The sequence below is a fragment of the Ostrinia furnacalis genome, unplaced genomic scaffold, assembly GCF_004193835.3.
Source record: "Ostrinia furnacalis isolate ACB-3 unplaced genomic scaffold, ASM419383v2 OfSCF1110, whole genome shotgun sequence".
Classification (NCBI taxonomy): Eukaryota; Metazoa; Arthropoda; class Insecta; order Lepidoptera; family Crambidae; genus Ostrinia; species Ostrinia furnacalis.
The window spans coordinates 289,356-310,062 of NW_021131349.1; the positions used below are offsets into that span (position 1 = coordinate 289,356).

Genomic DNA, 20,707 nt, shown 5'->3' on the forward strand with positions numbered 1-20,707 from the left:
AGTTTTAACTGAATGTTGGTTTGCTTTTGGGTCTATTTTGTTAATGTTCCAGAGATCCTTTACTTTACTTTATGACGTACCTAGTATGACGACAATAGTATGACAACAATTTATACTTTACTTTATGACGTAGCGTACCTATGTTTGTGATTTAATTAACTTTATAATAAAGGGATAAGTACATTTAATGATTTATTATAGATATAACAATAAGCTTCAAACACAATTGAGTATGAGCATTAGTAATGAGTACTATGTTATAGCCACGTGATTTTACAATACACAAACGTAAATTGTATTGTTGCATAAATCTCATGCCGTCGCCGTTGAAGTACCTACTAATAATAAAACGAAGAGCTTTTGACTATTATTATGTACTTATTATTGTATCAATTTACTGGTAAAAAAAGGATCTGTCAACATCCCAACTAATATTATAAATGCGAAAGTAACTCTGTCTGTCTGTNGCAGGATAATTTATATTATAATACATTTCTGTGCGATCGGCGAGCTACTTTTCTAATGTGGACCGAATGGTTGGGTAGTTTTAACTGAATGTTGGTTTGCTTTTGGGTCCATTTTGTTAATGTTCCAGAGATCCTCGTGCCAAACAATTTATTCTTTATTTTATGACGTAGCGTACCTATGTTTATGATTTAATTAACTTTATAATAAAAGGATAAGGACATTTAATGATTTATTATAGATATTACAATAAGCTTCAAACACAATTGAGTATGAGTAGTAGTAATGAGTACTATGTTATAGCCACGTGATTTTACAATACACAAACGTAAATTTTATTGTTGCGTAAATCTCGTGCTGTCGCCGTTGAAGTACTAATAATAAAACGAAGAGCTTTTGACTATTATTATGTACTGATTATTGTATCAATTTACTGGTAAAAAAAGGATCTGTCAACAGAAATAAATAATACCGTTTGTTGCAGCAGTTCGGGCATCGCCGGAGCCACGCCGCTCGCTGTCCATCACAGAGCCTCCCCATCATGTGGAGTTCAGCAACGATACCGGTGTCATGCTGAGCTGTGCCACCCGGGGAGATTACCAGGTAAGCCACAGCTTCATTACCACGATTATTCTTAGGAAGCCTACTGCTTCCTAGTGTAATGATTTTTATATTTATTAGACGTGAATGCCAGGAGGCATCACGGTGACGGATGGCCGATATTTTATGAAATATAAACTTCGGATACTTTACACCTTTTATTTGTTGATTCCAAAATACATTTATTACAATTTACAACTAGGACTATATACGTAGGGATTTGAGGTCTTTACTGTGCCAATGCTACAACCCAATTGGCTCCTGTCCGGCGGCATGCCAGCGATCACGTCACTTCCCCTTCCATTCGTCAAACTCGATCAGCTCAAACGACTTATCGACGGCATGCCCCGGAAGTAGTCAAGTACAATATTTAGTTAAAAATAATAGTTGATTTTTATTTCTACAATACTAAACTGTATACAATAAAAATTCTAGAATATTTACATTAAATAATAATCAAATATTAAATGTGGAATAATCGACTATAATACAGAATACATTTTAAAATCATTCTAATATCTGCAACATGTCCAGGAAGTAATCAAATAAAGTTCTTTAATTTAATAATGGATTTTTAGGTTTTACGTTACAAAACAATACCTAATCGTATAAAATACAATATAAATTCTTAAATCATTACACTAGCAGTTTGGGCATCGTCGGAGACTCGCTACTCATTGTCCATCAAAGAGCGCATCAGGCTCCTACATTATGAGTTCAGCAAGGACACCGGTGTCATGTTAAGCTATGCCACCACGAGATCACCATAAGCCACAGATAAGCCACAGTTACATCATCACGATTAATAGGTCAAAGGGCTTTCCCACCTCTCGTTCCCACCACTGCAACTCCTGTGTAGCCAGGATCTACAGCTTGACCGCCACAAAAGCTTTCTTAAGCTTTAGAGATGACAATAGGCTAACGGTGTCGGCATCGCCGGCTACCGACCCTCGAGTAGTTCAATCTCCGTCGACTACAAGACTGGTTAAAATACAACTGTATATTTAGCGTTACTCGAGGTAAGCGGGATCAAAGTAATTTGCGCACTATAAAGTAAATAAAGCTCGTTTTAAAGAAAATCATACATCCAGTGAGGTTAACACTAAAGCAGAAACAGTCAAATAAGTAGTATTTACGTTTAACTGGTGTAGATTTTCCAAGTAGCAATTAGCTATGTACATATTTACTTTAGTGTTAGATTTAGGAGTCTGTAGACGTACCTACTTTCTGTGAACCTGCAAGGGGTAGTATCACAAGAACTCATAATTTAATTTTAAATGACTAGAGTTTAAGGATAATCTTATACGTCGTAAATTTAGTCACGCTACCAAAACAAACTTCACTTATGCCCTACAAAAAGGGCCCGATAATTCCGTTAAGCGCCCTTTCCCTAGTTAATCAAAAGTAACTTCTTTGCTATTCAAATTGACCTTTAAAGCCGTGAGGATTCCGTTCTTCATTTAATTCCATCCCCAAATCCATGGAACTAATGGAGCGGGCCAATAACAAATTGGGACACAGTGGGAGGGCTAAAGGGAATACCCCCAATTTGTCTTCGCTTCCGAGATTTTTTTCTATAGGAATAAACAAATCTCGAGCTCCTGTCCTCTAGATCTTTGCATCGTCTTGACTTTTCTCATAGTGATGCGCGTTTGAACACTCGATAGTTTATCGATAACTTAATTTACGTGTAATGACAATACTGAATAGGCAGTATGTATGTAGAATGACGGCATTTTTATTGTGGCATAGATTTTGGTGTTTTTAAATAATGAAACAATAATTAGTCTTTAATAAACATTGAACAATGAACATGCATTTTTTCGAAATTAAAGTAGTTTAAGGGCATAGGCAACTTTCTTGCTTTACAGAGAGCTCACAACTTCAAAACTTAAGCACAATAAAAAATTAATATTGAATGATTCATATGATTAATATCCTTCATATTAATCATAGGTATTCATAAAAAACATTTAGATATTGAAATTTATTATAGTTAGAAAAATTTAGGCATATCCATTATTCTATAATCGATAAATGCTACTGCAGCCTTTTGCTATAATAATAATAATAAATAATAAATATCCTTGGACATTTTACACTGCGCTTCTAGTCCCAAACTAAGCAAAGCTTGTACTATGGGTACTAGAGAACGGATATAAACATACTTAAATACTTTTTTTTTTGTAAATACATACTTATTATACATAGAAAACACCCAGTCCAATACAAACAAATATGTTCATGCACACAAATGTTTGCACTGTGCGGGAATCGAACCCGCAACCTCCGGAATAGTAGTCCGTTTCGAACCACTACACCAAACGGCCGACTCACTACACCAAACGGCCGACTCACTACACCAAACGGCCGACTAATTGATACACATCACTATCCAACCATGAGGCGCCACTTGAGTGTTGGGCCTGACGAAATAATTGGTTATCGTACGCGCGTTTGTTTATTTTTAGACCATATTGTTCGATAAGTAGATTACGCCGAGATTCTTTTGTTGAGTGTACTTCAGCCTTAAAAAAGGATCATTGTTATCGTGAAAAGCAAAATATCTTGAGTTGGTACAATATACCGTATGTAGGTACGAAATCCTAAGCCTCTTTACGGTTATGCTCTCGAATACTGAAAGAAAGGATTTCCCATCATGAAAAATAGTTGTGTTGCTAAGAAAAAGAGTATTTATAAAAGCTACGTCATATTATACCAACATTCTTTGAAGCTATTGGTCAGGAAATTATGTTGATTTTATCCTATTTAATTCTTTCATTAGATTAGAAACGTTTTTTCAAAATGAGAGAATGTGTATTCTCTCATTTTGAAAAAAACTTTAAAATAAAAGTACCTTTTAACAATAGCATTGCCAAATATTAATTATTTTCTCTCGTTTATTATGAAATACGAGGTAATAAATTTACCAAAATAAAATTGTAACAGCAATAAATGGCACCGGGTAGAGCTGTTGAAATTAAATGTCGTTTTCAAGGGTGATAAATATTTTAGATTACTTTCAAATTTTCAACACGAGCTGCCCTTCAATGGCAACTCTGATCTTCTATTCTACTTTGCTGAAGTTCATGGGTGCCATGAGGTTTCATGTTTCGTTTTCAGGGAGGGAGTCATATCTTCCGTTTCCCATGAAATTTGCAAATCTGCCAAAAATGCAGAATCCAAGCTAGTTCCAAAACATTTCAGGTACCATAATGATCGACATGATGCCAGTAACCTCTATATGTATGGATGTTCGCGAGTGTGCATAATAATATACATATTTATCTTCCGGTGGGTCCCGCGGTATCTTTATTCCTGAATACGTCCAAAATGTCAATGGTCAACTAGTTCTATAGCACGTTTCATGTAACATAGCACTGACCTACTTTTCCATTTTACAGAAGATCCGGGAACCCACCCGTCTATACCTACTTATCTCTGTCTTTGTTTCCCATGACATTTGCAAATCTGTCAAAAATGCAGGATCGGAACTAGTTCCAAAACATTTCAGGTGCCATAATGAGCTACATGACGCGGCTCCTCCATATTTATGGAATTTCGCGTGTGTGCATATCTTTATTTCCCGGTGGGTCCGCGCGGCCGTAAACTTCTCCCGAACTCCGTCGAATGGAAAAACTTTATTTATATTTGAGTTGGGCGAGCGGGTTTGTGAATACTGAATCAGATCAGCGGGGGGCGGCTCTGAACATATTTCATCTTTACAATGCACAAAGGTGATAAGGCAAAGTTTGACGGTTACTACGAGAACTGCTGATGTTAGGAGTGAATCTTGCGTAACAAGCTTGTCATAAGCTAAAGCATATTTATTGCATTGGCCTTCAACAAATACTTTTGTAATCATAAAGCCACTAAACGGCTAAAAACATTTTTTTTGTTAAGTCTACGGTAATCAATAGTATGCTATGCTATAGTAGGTAGCTATGTTGCCGTTGATGAAGCATGCTTTCATCACAATATTTAATACAAAATTATATTATTAGGTATCGGTTTGCTACACCTTCTTAAAACTGTAATTTATTGACGTACCTATATCTCATCAGTTAAAGCTTAACCGTAAATAACAATTTATGCAACGTTACCAAACAAAAGTTTCTCAAAACCCCGATGCTAAGCACTTTAGTGAAATATTCTCCAATTTTCACTTACAAACTTTCAAGTTGGTCCATTAAATTGTTTAAAATCTCATTCTTAGTGACCTCGTTTAAGCCGGCCAAGTATGTAACTCGCCCTGACTTGCCATATTTTGCAAACTTCTGGCATTCACCAGAGTTTGATGGAATTTTGAGAGCATTCCCCCGGGACAGCAACTAGCTGCCTACAGGAACTTGGCTAGATACTGGGATTCCGAAGCTGATGCTAAAATTCATGCAAGACGTATAGAATTTCGGACATAAGTAGCTAACTCTACTAAAAAACTTTTAAACTGTTGAACCAACTTTTCATCGCGAATTCAAGAACTTGAAGGGGGTTACAATAGGTTGGGTACTATGTAGATTTCTATGGACAATCTATTATTTCTCGAGTGAGTAACATAAAACTCATTATAATTAAATCTTGGAAACAAAGAATCGGGAGACATACTCCCATTAAAATCTAATAGGACAGACCAAAATGGCCTCATGTTTAGGTAATGGTTCTTCCTAATACAATGTAGGTACCACCCTAGATTATATCTCACCTAACATCAGGTGTGATTGGAGTCAAATAAAGCATAAAAAAGTTAGAAACATCAATATAATTTATAAATATAAATTGCATAAGGAACCAACATTTATTATTCAGAACAAAAACATGCGGGCATAGCTCACTCGCGCCGCGCCTGGAAATTGCGAGAACTTCACGCATTCAGCAGAGTTTGACAGAATTCGAAGATTCCCCGGGGAAAGTCCGCCACCTGAACTGGAATGCCGAAACTCCGACGTTAATTTCGCTCCATGTTGGATATGTTTTGTTGCCAACACACGGCAAATAGGAAACCCCTCAATGAAATTGAGTTTTGCAATAGGTAATGTACAATTATTTTGGTAGGTAATTGGTTAGCGGAAATTGAATACACAACACTACAATTGATTAAATTACCCATGAAGAATGTTGGGTTGATTTTAGTGTTCTTCTAACAATAATTTGGTAATTATTATAACGGTAGTTCGTATAATCCTGTGTATAGAAAATATTAACGTTTTGCCCACGACTTTTCCAAGTAGATTTATATGCCATGTATTGTGGTATTAGTAAGTACCTATAGATTGTAACTATTCATCAGTAGTTTTTGCTTGAAGAGTCACGAAAACCGGTGTCGGACCCGTTCGCCCCGCACTAAGTTTTTGCGACCTAAAAATACCTTGCTTAAATGGTTCATTTATGCAAGGTATTTTTCTTCAAAAACTTTGCGTTAGTCTGAAACCTTTGTAATACAACGTGAAACGAGATACAGTTACCTCAACGAAGAGCACGGCACATAACCTCGCTTACGTCACGTAAAAAAGGTATTCCATCGACAAAGGGCACGCACACGCACGGCAGGAGTCCCGATTGTTTGGGACTCCGCTACGGATACGGGTCGCAGCTGCGCGGACTAATGAGCCGCGCGGGCTTTTAGCTAATTGATAAACCTATCCGAAACGTAACTGGGAGATAATGTCATTTTTGTGTGCATTTTTCCAGTCCATCCTTTAGTATTTGTGAGTTAAATGAGTCTGTTAATGAACCGTCATCAACTGGCTGCTCACAATTCACAGAGGTTTTCAAGTGTTAGAATTTTTAGGGCAATGCTGAATTTGTGACATTTCTAGGTTTGTGATGTGACAAGCTGTAGATCTGACAAAATGGCGCGTATTGGGGAAGTCTATGTCCAGCTGTGGAGTGTTGATAAAAATACAAAATGAAACTGGGAGCTGTAACTGATCTATTATACAGTTGCACTTTAATATGACGAGCACACTAACAGCTTCGCATTGTTTAACTGAAACATTCGTAGTTTACCAAACTTTTGAAGACATCAAGAAAGTGTCGTAATTCCACGGTTCACGTTCTACTTTCATTTAACGCTAAAACTGCAGTGATTTGCAGCGACCCCGATAAAAACGAGACAACCCCGCTTTCCCTATTGTCAAAGGCGCACAAACAATCACCGTGATGCGGGTCGCATCTGCGCGGAACTAATGAGGCGAGCGGGCTTTTAAGAAATTGAATACCAGCGATGCCGAGCAAACACGGCTCGGTCATCCCTACGACTTGTTTGATTAACGAAAGATTCTCGGATCATCCGAATTCGGAAAGATATTTGATCCCGTTTAACCTTTTAGGAATTTCGCAAGTTCAGAGTTGTTTTAGTAGTATTTCAATGAAACTATTAGCTTGAATCTTTGATGATGAGACGTGGGTGCGTCATCTTCTTCTAGCAAAAGGGTTGTGACAACCTGCGTCTGGCATAGGTATACTTAATGAACAAAGACGGCATGTCCCAATGAGGGCTATCGTTTTTATACTTAACAGTTGGCACCCCTGGCGTTTGACAGGACCTTACTCTACAGTGGCGCCATCTTGATGAGTGCAAATACGATAGTCCTCCTACCACTTTAGCGCTCACAAGTTGGCGCCACTGTCTTCGCTACTAGCAAGTGACAGGACCTTACTCTACAGTGGCGCTAACTGGTGAGCGCTAAAACGATAGCCCTCATTGGACGGACAGGACCTTTACTTCTTCCATAGAATCATATCATGGCCCTTTACAAATAGACGCTTCAGATAAATTAGATGTTACATTCGGTCTGCCAGAAAGGACTCCGTCCTTTGTCCAGCAGTGGACGTAATTGACTGGTACGAACGAAGATGTTATAATATAAATAAATAATATATTTTTATAACTTTTGGAATAATACAGTTNACGAGACAACCCCGCTTTCCCTATTGACAAAGGCGCACAAACAATCACCGTGATGCGGGTCGCATCTGCGCGGAACTAATGAGGCGAGCGGGCTTTTAAGAAATTGAATACCAGCGATGCCGAGCAAACACGGCTCGGTCATCCCTACGACTTGTTTGATTAACGAAAGATTCTCGGATCATCCGAATTCGGAAAGATATTTGATGCCGTTTAACCTTTTAGGAATTTAACGTAAATTAAGAGTTGGTTTAGTAGTATTTAAATAAAGCTATGATAGCTTGGAACTTTGATGACGACACGTGGGTGCGACTTCTTCTTCTAGCGAAAGGTTTGTGACAGCTAAGGTCACAACCTGCGTCTGGCATATACATAATGAACTAACAAAGACGTCTGATACAGCCCAATCGGACAGAATCAAATCATAGGTCATTTAATATAATACCTAGACACTTCAGAGAAATTAGATATTACTTACATTCGGTCTGTCTAGAAAGGACTCCGTCCTTTGTCCAGCAGTTGACGTGATTTGGCTGATTCGAACGAATTTTGTAATTTCTGATATCTAAATATATAAAAGGAGAAACTGACTGACTGACTGACAGATCAACGCACAGCCTAAACGGCTAAACGTAGGCACTTGAAATTTGGAAGGGACGTAGCTTAGGTACCGTAGAGGTGCACTAAGAAAGGAATTTCCGAAATTCCCACGGGAACGGGAATTAGCGGGAAAACCGGGATTCACGCGTACGAAGTCGCGGGCGGCCGCTAGTTATTACATATAGATACAGTTGAAATAAAACTGCAATAGCTAATTTCCTGTTATTTCCTCTTTATACAGGCCAACACCGACACATAAATAAATCTTGGAGATTCCAGGAAAAAGTAAGCACCTCCTAGTTTTCCGGTTTGTTTTATTACCTCGTACATATTATTCGCCTCCAGTGAAACTTGTATAATATCTAGATCTATTATAAAAATACCTAGTTATCACACAGTTGAAACTTCAGATCTAATAATTGTAAAAAAATCTTCACGCTGTATCTTCCTTCTAGGATAAATAATATAATATTTATTTTAGTACCAAAATAAAATACTATTAAGACTACTGAAGCTGTTTAATCCGAATAACACGATTAACAATTTTATTGGCGTGGGCTATAGGTTCCTTTAGATAACTTGATAATTACTTTAGAACTGCTACCGCCAATGAGCTCACGTAATTCAAAATCATTGGAAGAACACCCGGCCCAGAGAAAAGGTCCGTTTTCATTACAAACTTTGAACATAGCAATAATAATCAATCCTTCTTGTTTCATGATTTTATTAAACTCCAATTTCGAACAAAAGCAATAAATGTGGGAAATCGAAATATAATTACGAAAGTTTGCAATAAATGGGAATATTGAGTTTAGGTTTCGTTATTTTATAGGAGTGGGAGCCGTAAAGGTTGTTCCAGTTAATTACACTGGAGTTATTTGCAACAGGCTCTCTCAACTTGCAAGGTGTAACTTTTTAAAAGCAACGTGCCAGTAGCGCCGTGAGTTGAAAATAAAATTTAATCACTGGTACAATGAAAGTGAAAGCTAGTAACAGTAAATTAAATATTTAGAACACTTTAACTTTAGTCAACAATTAATTTCTTATTTTATGTCTATGATTGCATTTCTGATCTATTCAATTGATTAACACTGCAAAAGCGCATTTTATTTAGACCTTTTTCAATATTTTCAGGAGCGCCTTTCGCCTTGTGCGCGCTTTCAAAATAAATATTAAATTAATTATAAAGCTGTAAAGCTTCCGTGTTAAAATAAAGTGGAAGTTATTAAATCAGAAATGGGATTGAATTTAAATTACAATGTACGTGAACTTTTAATTTGATACGCAGTACCTAGTTTACTGAATTTTGAAATGCTTTTCAAACGTAAACTTTATTTTTAGCGTCGTAAGGAACTTCATTGAAGACTACGGAATTGTTTTTAGCGTTCAACAATATTTTAGTAAATATTTTACACCCCATGGATGAAGAGTGTAGGTCCAAGGACACTTCCTTGTGGTACGCTGTATGTTCTCCAGGTTTCTATTAGAGTAGAAATTTGCTTGTAATTTTATTGATTGCTCCATAAAATTTCTTGAACATCAGCCTTCCATCTTCCAATGTATGTATTACACATTTTAATTAAAACTTATTTTGATAAATACCCCTTCCGTACACCTTAGTCTAAAATTCCCCGATGCTTCCAATATCAAGATTAATTTTAGTATGATCACGAAGTATCGTGTTCACACTAAAATTAACTTACCGGGTATATGCATTACATCTACCCTACTGGGTATACATTTAATTACAAAGCTTTCCATTGAAATTTAATTTAAGTTAAGCTTTACCGATACCTTTATTGGCACCTACTTTCGTTTTTCTTTTTTCTGTTTTTACAAAAAATCTCTTTATTCTGGAAACTCTACCTGAAAAATCATTTTCGGAATGCCCATTAAATGACCCTTTTATTTCTTGTTTTATCATCATTCCTCAATAAAAGTGTACTTGTAAACAATATTATTTGCCCAGCTAGCTCAATACACAAAGTACTTCTAAGTCTATACGATCGAACTTGGACTTCCAAGCTTGCTTACACCAAAGTTGCTTATTACCTGACCTCTTCAAACAAGGGGGAAACTAATAAAAAAGTACTTACGGTATGTTATGAGATACTTTGCTAAGATAGAAATAGTACTGGCCTGTGTTAGGGAACCATTCGTTATTGTTGATTGATTATTGTGCAGGCATGTCATCTATCATCAATACCACGTCATCCATGTGCTAATAATATCCCTTAATTTCTTTTACGAAACACAGTTTTAATTCCTTGCTCTAAAAATATTTTGGGTGCTATAAATAAGACAATAAATGCGTAAAACACAATTTGATTGAGGCTTCGAGGATTTATTAGAGTGCCGATTTAGTTGTTAAGCTTTTTTAAGCTCCTTCGATAAGGCTTACGTCTAGGAGGACCAGTGCTCCATAATTATTGTCTAGCCAGGAACTTATTTCATTTTATTATTTTTATTAACGAATAGATTTTCAACACCCGCTGAAAACCAGTGTCGGGGCACGTGTGTCTCAATTTGTACTAAGCGCCTTTTTGTCAGTTTTGGTGTCGCTGTGTTTTTGTTATTTTCCTTTTGGTCCTTTTTTTTTTTGTTTATTTTCGTTTCCAATAAAGCTTTTTTTCTTTTTTTCTAATTAACGACGTAAAAAAACTATAGTCTGCCTAAGTACTCGTATCGAATAAAAAACAACCTACATCCAAATATCCAAATAAAGCTACATCTGGTGACCTTATAAAGTCTTGCTTCCATTGTTGCCGCTTGAATACACAGCTTAAGATCTATTTAAATCATGAAAATGTCGTCCACGTGTCGCTTCACATAACCTACATTACTTACTATTCCCTGTATTTGAATGTTGTATAAGAATATCGTATGCCGTCATTGTCAGTCGAAAACTTCGGACGGAAATCTTTGTCAGTTGTTTTGTGATCCCAATCCTCTCGGAAAGGCATATAAAGGCGCGTCTACTCCAGCTCTTAGTCGTTATGTATGCTTCCAAGTGCTCTTTACCATCATTGTATAACTTTTGCATTGATGAAAAACTTTTGTAACCACGATAGTAACTTAAAATGTTTTATAGGATGATCAGAACTGTTGTGCAGTAAATTGACTTGTCCTTTCAATCAAACCGTTCACAGATAGCCTGTCACTCAAATATAAATTGCGTCATACAGAGACTGGGTGCTACATGGAGATATGCTACAAATAGTTTACGTGAATATTATGCAGCCTGATCTTTGCCAATATTCTAAGCTTGAAGTTGCTACAGAATGCATCTCCCAATTTAGTATACTTAGTGACCTTCAGCTGATAGGTATGTGTACCTAATCCGCAGATTGGTGTGGCATATGATTATATCATACGCCTCATATAAAGAGGCGTAAGTAAATGTGTAAAGTAAAAATAAGTACCTAACTACAGAGTTCCTATCATAGAAAATTTAACGACAAATTCAGAAGACATAAATAGTTTCATACTACGCTTCCAGGAAATCTATGCGTGTCGTGGCAGCTTTTAATTAAGGCAACACTATAAACATGTACCTATAAGAATTCAATGTATCTTTTAACCTTTTGATTATGTATGTCTTGTTAGCTGTCCTTAATTTATCATGCATGATTATGGCTTCTATTAACAACTGCCAACTACATGCAGTGTGGACCTCCTCTTACTGGAGGGTTTGAACTCCTAACGGCCGGCGTCCCTTCAAACAAAGCCCAACTTCCATCAAAGCCGAAAGTACAAAGAAAAATATAAAACTTGTAAGTTTCAAAGGGATCATCCCTTTATTTTCTCTTTTGGTTCAGCTGAAATAGAATACCCATGATGAATTGTGTTGCGAGTGTTAAAAAGAAACAAATTCCAACGCAAAAGGGATTTTCCTTCCTTGTCCTTGAAGTACAAAACGTTAAAATATCGCTTTGTTTCTCCCTACATAGCCAAACGAAATCATGGCGTCGAATTTGAATTGGTTTCGTTCTAACGATTCTTTTTACTTTCTATTCATAAGCAAAGTCTTTGAAACTATTTTCAGAAAACATTGAATTTATGTGGAAATTTCTTTAAAAGAATTTCTTTACGCCTCTGAATAAGAGTTAAAGTAAATAAAAGTTATACTCTAGACTACTGTAGGGGTTCATATTTTAACCTTTGAAGCTCTTTTTCTTTTAAGTGCGATGCACTTGAGCTTGTGAAATATATGGTTATTGGAAAAAAATGAACTCTATAGGGTCTGAACTCAATCTATCGATGAAAAGTTATCGACAGATAGGAATATTTTAATCTCCACCATTCTAAGTCGAGTTGAAAAGCGAACGAAAGTCCGCGTAACCAAACTTCGTCGACCGCAACGCAGCGGTTCGGGCGCGAACCGGACACAAGTTGCCGCCAACCGTAAAATTTGGACGAGATCACAAGCTTTCACAACCAAAACTTTGGAATTATAATAATTTAGACAGATATTTATCTTCGTTGGAGATCGAATCGACATTGTTAGACCCGGTGTAATAACAGGAAAGTTTACACTCAAACCGCTGAAGCAAAAAGTTAGTTACGTACTCTCTACGAAGGGTCTTTATAATTTAAACAGACAATATAATATGCAAGTATTAAAATAATTATGGATGAAAATAAATTTTTGGAACGATGATAATGAACTTTAATCTCTCAATGAAAGCCAAAATCAAATGTTTTAAAAATTCTACTATAAGCAAGCAGGTATTTGACTACAGTTTCATAAATGTAGATGAAGTCTAGAGTAAATTTATTTATTTACATACACACACATTTACTATTGTTACAGGCTAACCCAATATAATAGTAGTGCCAAATAAACATACCTACAACCCTGAAGAGTGCATTCATTCATAGTTTGAACTAAAAGACAGGTAGCTCTAGTTGCTAAGAGTTTTCTTTTATTATTCCTTTTAAATCCATTCCCATAAAATGCTTCTCTAAATGTCAGTCGAACGTTGATACGTTCGACTGACAGTATGATTACTGACCTCATCTCCTAATGTACTTAAAATTGGCTGCTCCACTAATCGGTCCGGCGAACTATCTCTACCGACCTAAAACCCGAGCTGTATCACGAAACCGCTCGATACTTCTCTACCACGCCAATATTGCACCTCCCCTCGACGCTGTTTATTTCAAAATATTATCAGAGGCGATATATTTCACGATACACAACATTTTACACTCAAGATAAAAAATAATGGTATCGCGCTTCGTGATGCTACTTTTTGTGAACAATAAGAGGTCTATTTAAAACATATCGCGCTCTAGAATTTTATGTCACCCGCTTGCAGCGCAAGGCTTTTAAAATATTCAACGGGGTGGCGAGAAGGGGGAGGCCGAGGAAAACAAAACATCATTAAGGGGGATGCAAAAATAAGCTTAGCTACGGAAATTATTTAATTAATTAAGAAGAATGTGACCCTTAATGAAATGTACACTGTAGCTTTGATTTTAATAAGATGGAATGTTTGATTCGGTCTATTTGTACACTCAATGAAAGGGATTCTTCGTAATGAATTTCAAAGTTGTCTCTAAAATTATTAGGTTTCATTTACCGCTAAATTACAGGTACAGTCTCTTTTGAATGCGATTACTGCTCCTTGTTTGCTCGTTATTTTAGATGTTGCATTACCATATAAAACAATTATTTATTCGATGAAAGACTTCATTTAAATAGAGGATACAATAATTTGCAGTAGGAATTTCATGAGATTATGGCGCCCAAAATACGTAGTGAATTTAATTTAAATTTATTGAATGCCATTATGAAATACCTGCAGACAGACTATGAATCAAAATAACCAAAATATTATTAAAATAAATTCTTAAATTGTATACTAATAGCAAATCATATTAATATCCAAATAAAACTGCTTTAAAATACCTTTGTGCTGTGCCTGTGTTTTGTTAAAAGTTGATTAAATTATGTGTTTCCGTTGATGAAACATTCCGTGAGGGGGCGCCACTGCAGCCGGCGGGAAATGACGCAGAAAAATGCAAAGCTGATCGCAAACTATCCGAACTCTGGGCTACCTACCACGTAGTATCAGATCTATCTTTCACTGTCGCTCATGCTGACATCAGGCTTTGCGCGAGAGAGATGGAAACACTACATTTGGCTATCGTTATTGGAAGTAACCAGCTGAACCTATATCGGGACGTGCTCCGGCGCTTTACAAAGAGAACAGCTGAATTTCAGCTACCTCGGCGAGTCTGTTCATAGATTTTGACAAAAAAGCAGACAGCTTTTTGTTTGCATTTCCCAGGGGAAGACTGCGAGCTGCTATTGCTCGAAAGTAATTATGAATGAGAGACATTTTGTTGTTTGATAGGATTGCATGTACTGAGCAATGTTTTTTGGAATGAAATAGGTACATTTGTAGGAACGTAAGTTCATACTTATACTTCTATAAGTGTTAGTTATTCATTTGGGTAGGTAAAGGGCATTTTTACAGGGACGACCGATTGACCTACTGGGGCGAAAAAAGTACCTTTAAAATCGAAGTACGGACTTGAAAAAAATCACACGTATTTATAGGACTCTTGACTTGATGGAGGAGACCACCAGGTTTTACATCTCGCCTTAAAAAAATCTGAAAGTTCAAAAACGGGCGAAATTTGGCTTAAAATGGAGTGTCCGGTTTCCAGAATTCACTCGTTTTTGCTTCATAACTTTTGAAATAATAACTTCCCCATTATGATATCCACATTCACAGAACAAGGGATAGTTAATAAAGCCATATATATCAGTTTCTTTAATGTAAGTCCTTGGGTTTTAATATAGTAACACATTTAAATTTTGTCTGACGTGTGTGCCTCAATTCCGTGATTTTTACTTTTGTGCTTCTATATCACTAACTACGCACAGTACGAACGCCCACGACTGATTCCCACAAACTTTGGAGTTGCGCTCGAGAGGTCGAGCAGTGTAGAAGAGGGATCTGTCGCTTTGAGGAGCATTTTTCAGAGGTTTGAAATCTCACTCAGAATTTTTGGTCACTGGTCATTCCTCAAATCGGTGTGCGACATTAATAATGTACATGAAGTATTTAATGAGATTACTGCTGAATTAATTGAGTATTTAACTGATATCTGCCATTACGTTTTGTAGAAATTGTTGTAATTTATAACATTTTCGAGTAATTTGATGGATTGTGATGTTTCCTCAATTCCGTGGATCTCAATTCCGCGGAATATGGGGCATCGAATTGAGAAAACGTATACACCGAATTGATATTTAATGAAAATGGAGACAGTAAATTGCTTGTGTATCTTAAAATGATATTGAAATTAATAGAGCATAATAATATGGTGAACTACCAATCATTGAACACTACCAGTCATTGGACAGAAGACAATAAAACTTATTTTTGAAATAATATTAATTTTACTAAATATTAATTTTAGCACCGAATTGAGAAAAAAAACAAAGTGCTGTAGNTTAAAAATCTGATGTCTGATGTTCATTAATATTAAAGTAATAAAAGTAAAAAATTAAATAGTATCAAGATCGTTTATTCCAATTTCCCCAGTATTGCTCTCAACAAAGTTTATTTTCCCTATTTGCCATGAGATTCTGGTACACCTATAATAACCTACTTAACAAATAAATTTTGCTTTGAATAAGTAAAAATTATTTTGTCCGAATCACTGATTCAATTTTATCGGCATCACAAGTATCTAAGGTCTAGTAAATTGTCAAGTCGTTATTTGATATTCTCACCAGACCAATTTAGCTTCTGCAAAAGAATCCAAGCAAAACATCGCCCAAACAGACAAAAACAAGATAACACGATCCAGTCCATTTGTCTGAAAAAAGGTCAAATATTTACTTCAAAACAAACGTCGGGAAAAACCGCGAAAAGACTCACTGGGGAGCGAAATTTGGGGCTTATAACGTTCTCGAATATTCCCTGGTGCGGTATAAATATCGTCATGTAACGTATTTAGCCGTCACGAGCACCAGAACGTCTCACCAACTTTTTTCGCAACAATGAAATGTATAAGAGAATAAGTTTTCACCAAAACGTTAATACAATTTGGAGTTTTCAACATCTTGCGCCTTCCTAGAGGGTTGTTTCCTTAATTCAAAGACCAGTACGCCCCAAATTCCATATTTTTCTTGGCAGACCTCCTCCCTAATAAAAGTATTTTGCTTGCGTCCAACTCAGATAATATGTAACGTAACTGCGTCTTGTTATCCCAAATTAGACATTTCTGCTCCCTGCTTATGAAATTCAGCAGAGTTTCTATTGTTTTTTTTTAAGTCTGGGGAAAACTTGATTAAAGAACATTCACTACTGAAAGTTTGGACTTTATCTACAGAAGGATTATTTTACACTGTGTTGAGACTCCGACGAAAATTGTGAAATAAGGAATATTATTAATTTGGAACACACACTGTTACAAAAACTTGAAATAAAACAATACGTAATAGGTAAGTGGGCACCGCCTCAAGACGAACATGGAAGCAGAGGCAGTCGATTTATTAGAAATTTTAATTTTGTTTGACATATTCAGGTCCCTAACATAAAATAAAAGTTACCGATGATATGAAGAATCCGTGTATACTAATTATTAACCATTATAAATACAGTAGTAATAATTCCTTACTTTCTCATTGTTCCAGCTGGACTGGTTGCTCATGGATGGCACGCCGGTGACGCCGGTGGCGGGCTTACGGCGGGTGCTGGCCAACGGCTCGCTCGAGCTGCCTCCGTTCCCCTCCTGATCGGTACCGGAGGGACGTGCACTCAACCACGTACAGGTGCCGCGTCGGCCTCGCTGGCGGTTTCGCTGTGCTGTCGAAAAACATTCATTTACACGCTGGTAAGAATTGTTATAAAAGTGTTAAGTTAAAGTATACCAACGACCTCATAAAGGTAGCATAGAAGGTGCTGGATGCGGCTACCAACCGGTCAATATGGAAATCATTGGGGGAGTCCTATGTTCAACAGCGGAAGTACGTCCTGTGATTTAACGATAGAGTCGGTGCAGTGTTTGATAACTCAAAAGGATATGTCGGTAACTCATCTCTATTATGGCAGTTATTTTTTCAATTGAAAAGCATACTCGAGCCTGCATTCTGAAAGTAAACTCAAATACTAATAAGTATCTGTTCTTCAATTTGAATTAAGTTCTGTCTGAACGTTGTTTCAGAATACGGGCCTTAAAGTTTCAAGAAATGTTTCTCGACGTTCCGTATCCGTACTCAAATTAAGGTCGAACTTTACAGAACAGCAGGTGACAGATACAAGGCTGAAAAAAGAACCTCGGGACTTTTGGCAACTTAAATAAAAGTGTATGTACTCGTAACACGGCTTTACAGAACTTCCTTAGAAACATTTCTTAAGGCCTCCAGCGAGGAACTGAAAGGCAACGGATTTGAATTCGCTAATTAGTCCCAAGCATTTCATTTTCCAAGGGAATATAACCAATAGAATTCAAAAGATGAGGATATAAGAAGCCCTAACAACTTCGTTTGTGCCATACAAACTTTGTTATGTCCAAAAGCAATCTGCAAAACTGTTGACAAAAATCGAGAAGACATGAGAGGTCCTTATGGAGAGAAACCATTTCAGCGCCTTTATTTTCTTTGTGCTCCATTATTCTTAAAAATATATCCTTTTCTTGGTACAAGTGTAAATATATTTTTGTTTGGACGCCTGCGTAAAATTGCTTTAGGCCTAATGTCTTTAGGATCAAATATATTAGTACACGCGTAGACGCGTCCAAATTAAGCGAGCGAAAGGAAAGCTTAAAGCAAAATACTTTGAACAATTAGGTCGAAAGAAAAAACCGGGCTATAAAAGGGATTAGGGAGCGATGCTGGGTGTACAGTCGTCGGGTGTTTCAAAGCAACCATTATTTCTAATTACGTATTTCGCAGTGAAGTTGGAATTTCAGTAATGTAATCGAATATGTGTATGTACAGTCAGTTTTTTCGTTTTCCTCTTTGTTTAACTGATGATTTTAAAATTAAATTATTTTGAACTTTCTGGGCCTTATAACAAAAAGTTAAACGTCCGTTGAACACTTGTTTAAATTGACATTTAGTACATAGGTTCCATAGGGAAATATAACATTTTAAAACAGTGTTCAACTTTTTTGTAATAACCTATGTTTTGTAAGTTAACAGTAACACATTGTTTTCTGCAAAAATATCAACATTTGCCAGATTGCCTCGTCAAAATTTTTTAACAACAGTTAGGGCTTTGAACATTCTTTGAAGGTACTCATGACGTAATGCTGCTTTTCATAGCCATTTGCTAAAAAAGCATTAATTAACAAGCCAATGTGTACCACAGCACTGAACATACCATGGGAGGTGCACGTGCCAGATGAATACGTGATGGCCGGCAACGCGGCGGTGTTGCGGTGCGTGGTGCCGGCCCATTGCCTCGACCGCGTCGGCGAAACCGACTGGTTCACCGACGATGACGTCAGCGTGCTGCGGTACTTGGGTGAGTGACGTCACATTGACAGTTACTACAACATATGGTAGAGAGAAAAAAAGTAACGCTATAGTCCTCCGGTGCGTGGTGTCGGCCTACTGCCTCGACCGCGTCGGCGAAACCGAATAGTTCACCGACGACGTCAGTGTGCTGCGGTATTTTGATGAGTGACGTCACAATGTTAGTACTTCAGAAGTGGTACATAGAAAGAAGGCAACGCGGCGGTGCTGCGGTGCGTGGTGCCGGCCCACTGCCTCGACCGCGTCGGCGAAACCGACTGGTTCACCGACGATGACGTCAGCGTGCTGCGGTACTTGGGTGAGTGACGTCACATTGACAGTTACTACAACATATAAGAGAGAAAAAAAGTAACGCTTTAGTCCTCCGGTGCGTGGTGTCGGCCTACTGCCTCGACCGCGTCGGCGAAACCGAATAGTTCACCGACGACGTCAGTGTGCTGCGGTATTTTGGTGAGTGACGTCACAATGTTAGTACTTCAGAAGTGGTACATAGAAAGAAGGCAACGCGGCGGTCCTGCGGTGCGTGGTGCCGGGCCACTGCCTCGACCGCGTCGGCGAAACCGATTGGTTCACTGACGATGACGTCAGTGTGCTGCGGTATTTGGGTGAGTGACGTCATAAAATGGTTGCTACGACAGGAGTGGCAGAGAGAAAGAAGGCAACGCGGCAATACTCCTCGGTAGTGCTCACTGCCTTGACCATGTCAGCTGCACCGACTAGTTCACTGACGAAGACGTCCAGCGTGATGCGGTATTTGGGTGAGTGACGTAACACTGATTAATTCCTACTAGACGTGTCAATCTCACACACCTGAGCACAATTAGCTCATGACGTGGAACTAAGTGGTGGCACAATTCGACCGTTGAACTGATGTGGTGAACCCACACCTAAAACAAGTAGGTACTTCTATGATAAAATTAGTTACGTAGTCCAATAATCCATTTTTATATCCACGAGAGGATTAAATTATGTTATCTACATGAAATTTTGCATGAAACAAATTGGGTGACTTCTACTGGAAAATATATAATAAAAATTTTTCATTTTCATTATTTGAAAGGAGCATCTGCTTGATATATTAAGCTAGAAGGAGTAACAAAAGCTAAATCAGGTCTCTTGAGACGTCTATTCCAGCAAAAAGCATTGGCCGTGTCTACAAAATATTGCATTTGCAGCTACATCGCAGTTAATGATACAGAAAAGTAAACTTTAGTTCTAACTACACAGCGAAAATTAATCGTTCCTGAGTTTCATTTAACTTTCAGTTGAATTTGTATCTAACTTTGAATTAAGTCCTAATGTAAGTAGGTACTTTAGTTATTTACCTAACACAAATAAATAGCAGAACTGTAACTAACATTAGAATGTTAATTAATTTTAAATTCCGTAGGGTTTCTATTATTTTGTTTAAGCTAGCTTATAAATATTTAAATCAATAATAGAATAAATTCTATGAATATAAATAGAATTATTATATTATTAAATGAGATTACAGATAAGAAAATCATCAAGAAAATTGGGTTTAGCCTATATTTACCTACTCGAACTGTATGAATTCAATATTTAAGATAAGTACCACTTTTAGAAACGCAATTTTAATATAATATCAAAAAGCAATTCAATTGCTCGCT

At 37.1% G+C, this 20,707-nt stretch overlaps 1 protein-coding gene across 1 annotated transcript in view; it reads left to right on the top strand.

Annotated features, from left to right (window-relative positions):
• Positions 1 to 20,707, top strand: part of Dscam4 (Down syndrome cell adhesion molecule 4) — a 244,667-nt gene that overhangs the window by 154,414 nt on the left and 69,546 nt on the right. The window contains 6 exon segments of the mRNA XM_028302377.1: positions 953 to 1,068; positions 17,232 to 17,330; positions 17,332 to 17,431; positions 18,910 to 19,065; positions 19,270 to 19,374; positions 19,715 to 19,834. Coding sequence (XP_028158178.1) covers positions 953 to 1,068; positions 17,232 to 17,330; positions 17,332 to 17,431; positions 18,910 to 19,065; positions 19,270 to 19,374; positions 19,715 to 19,834 — 696 coding nt within the window.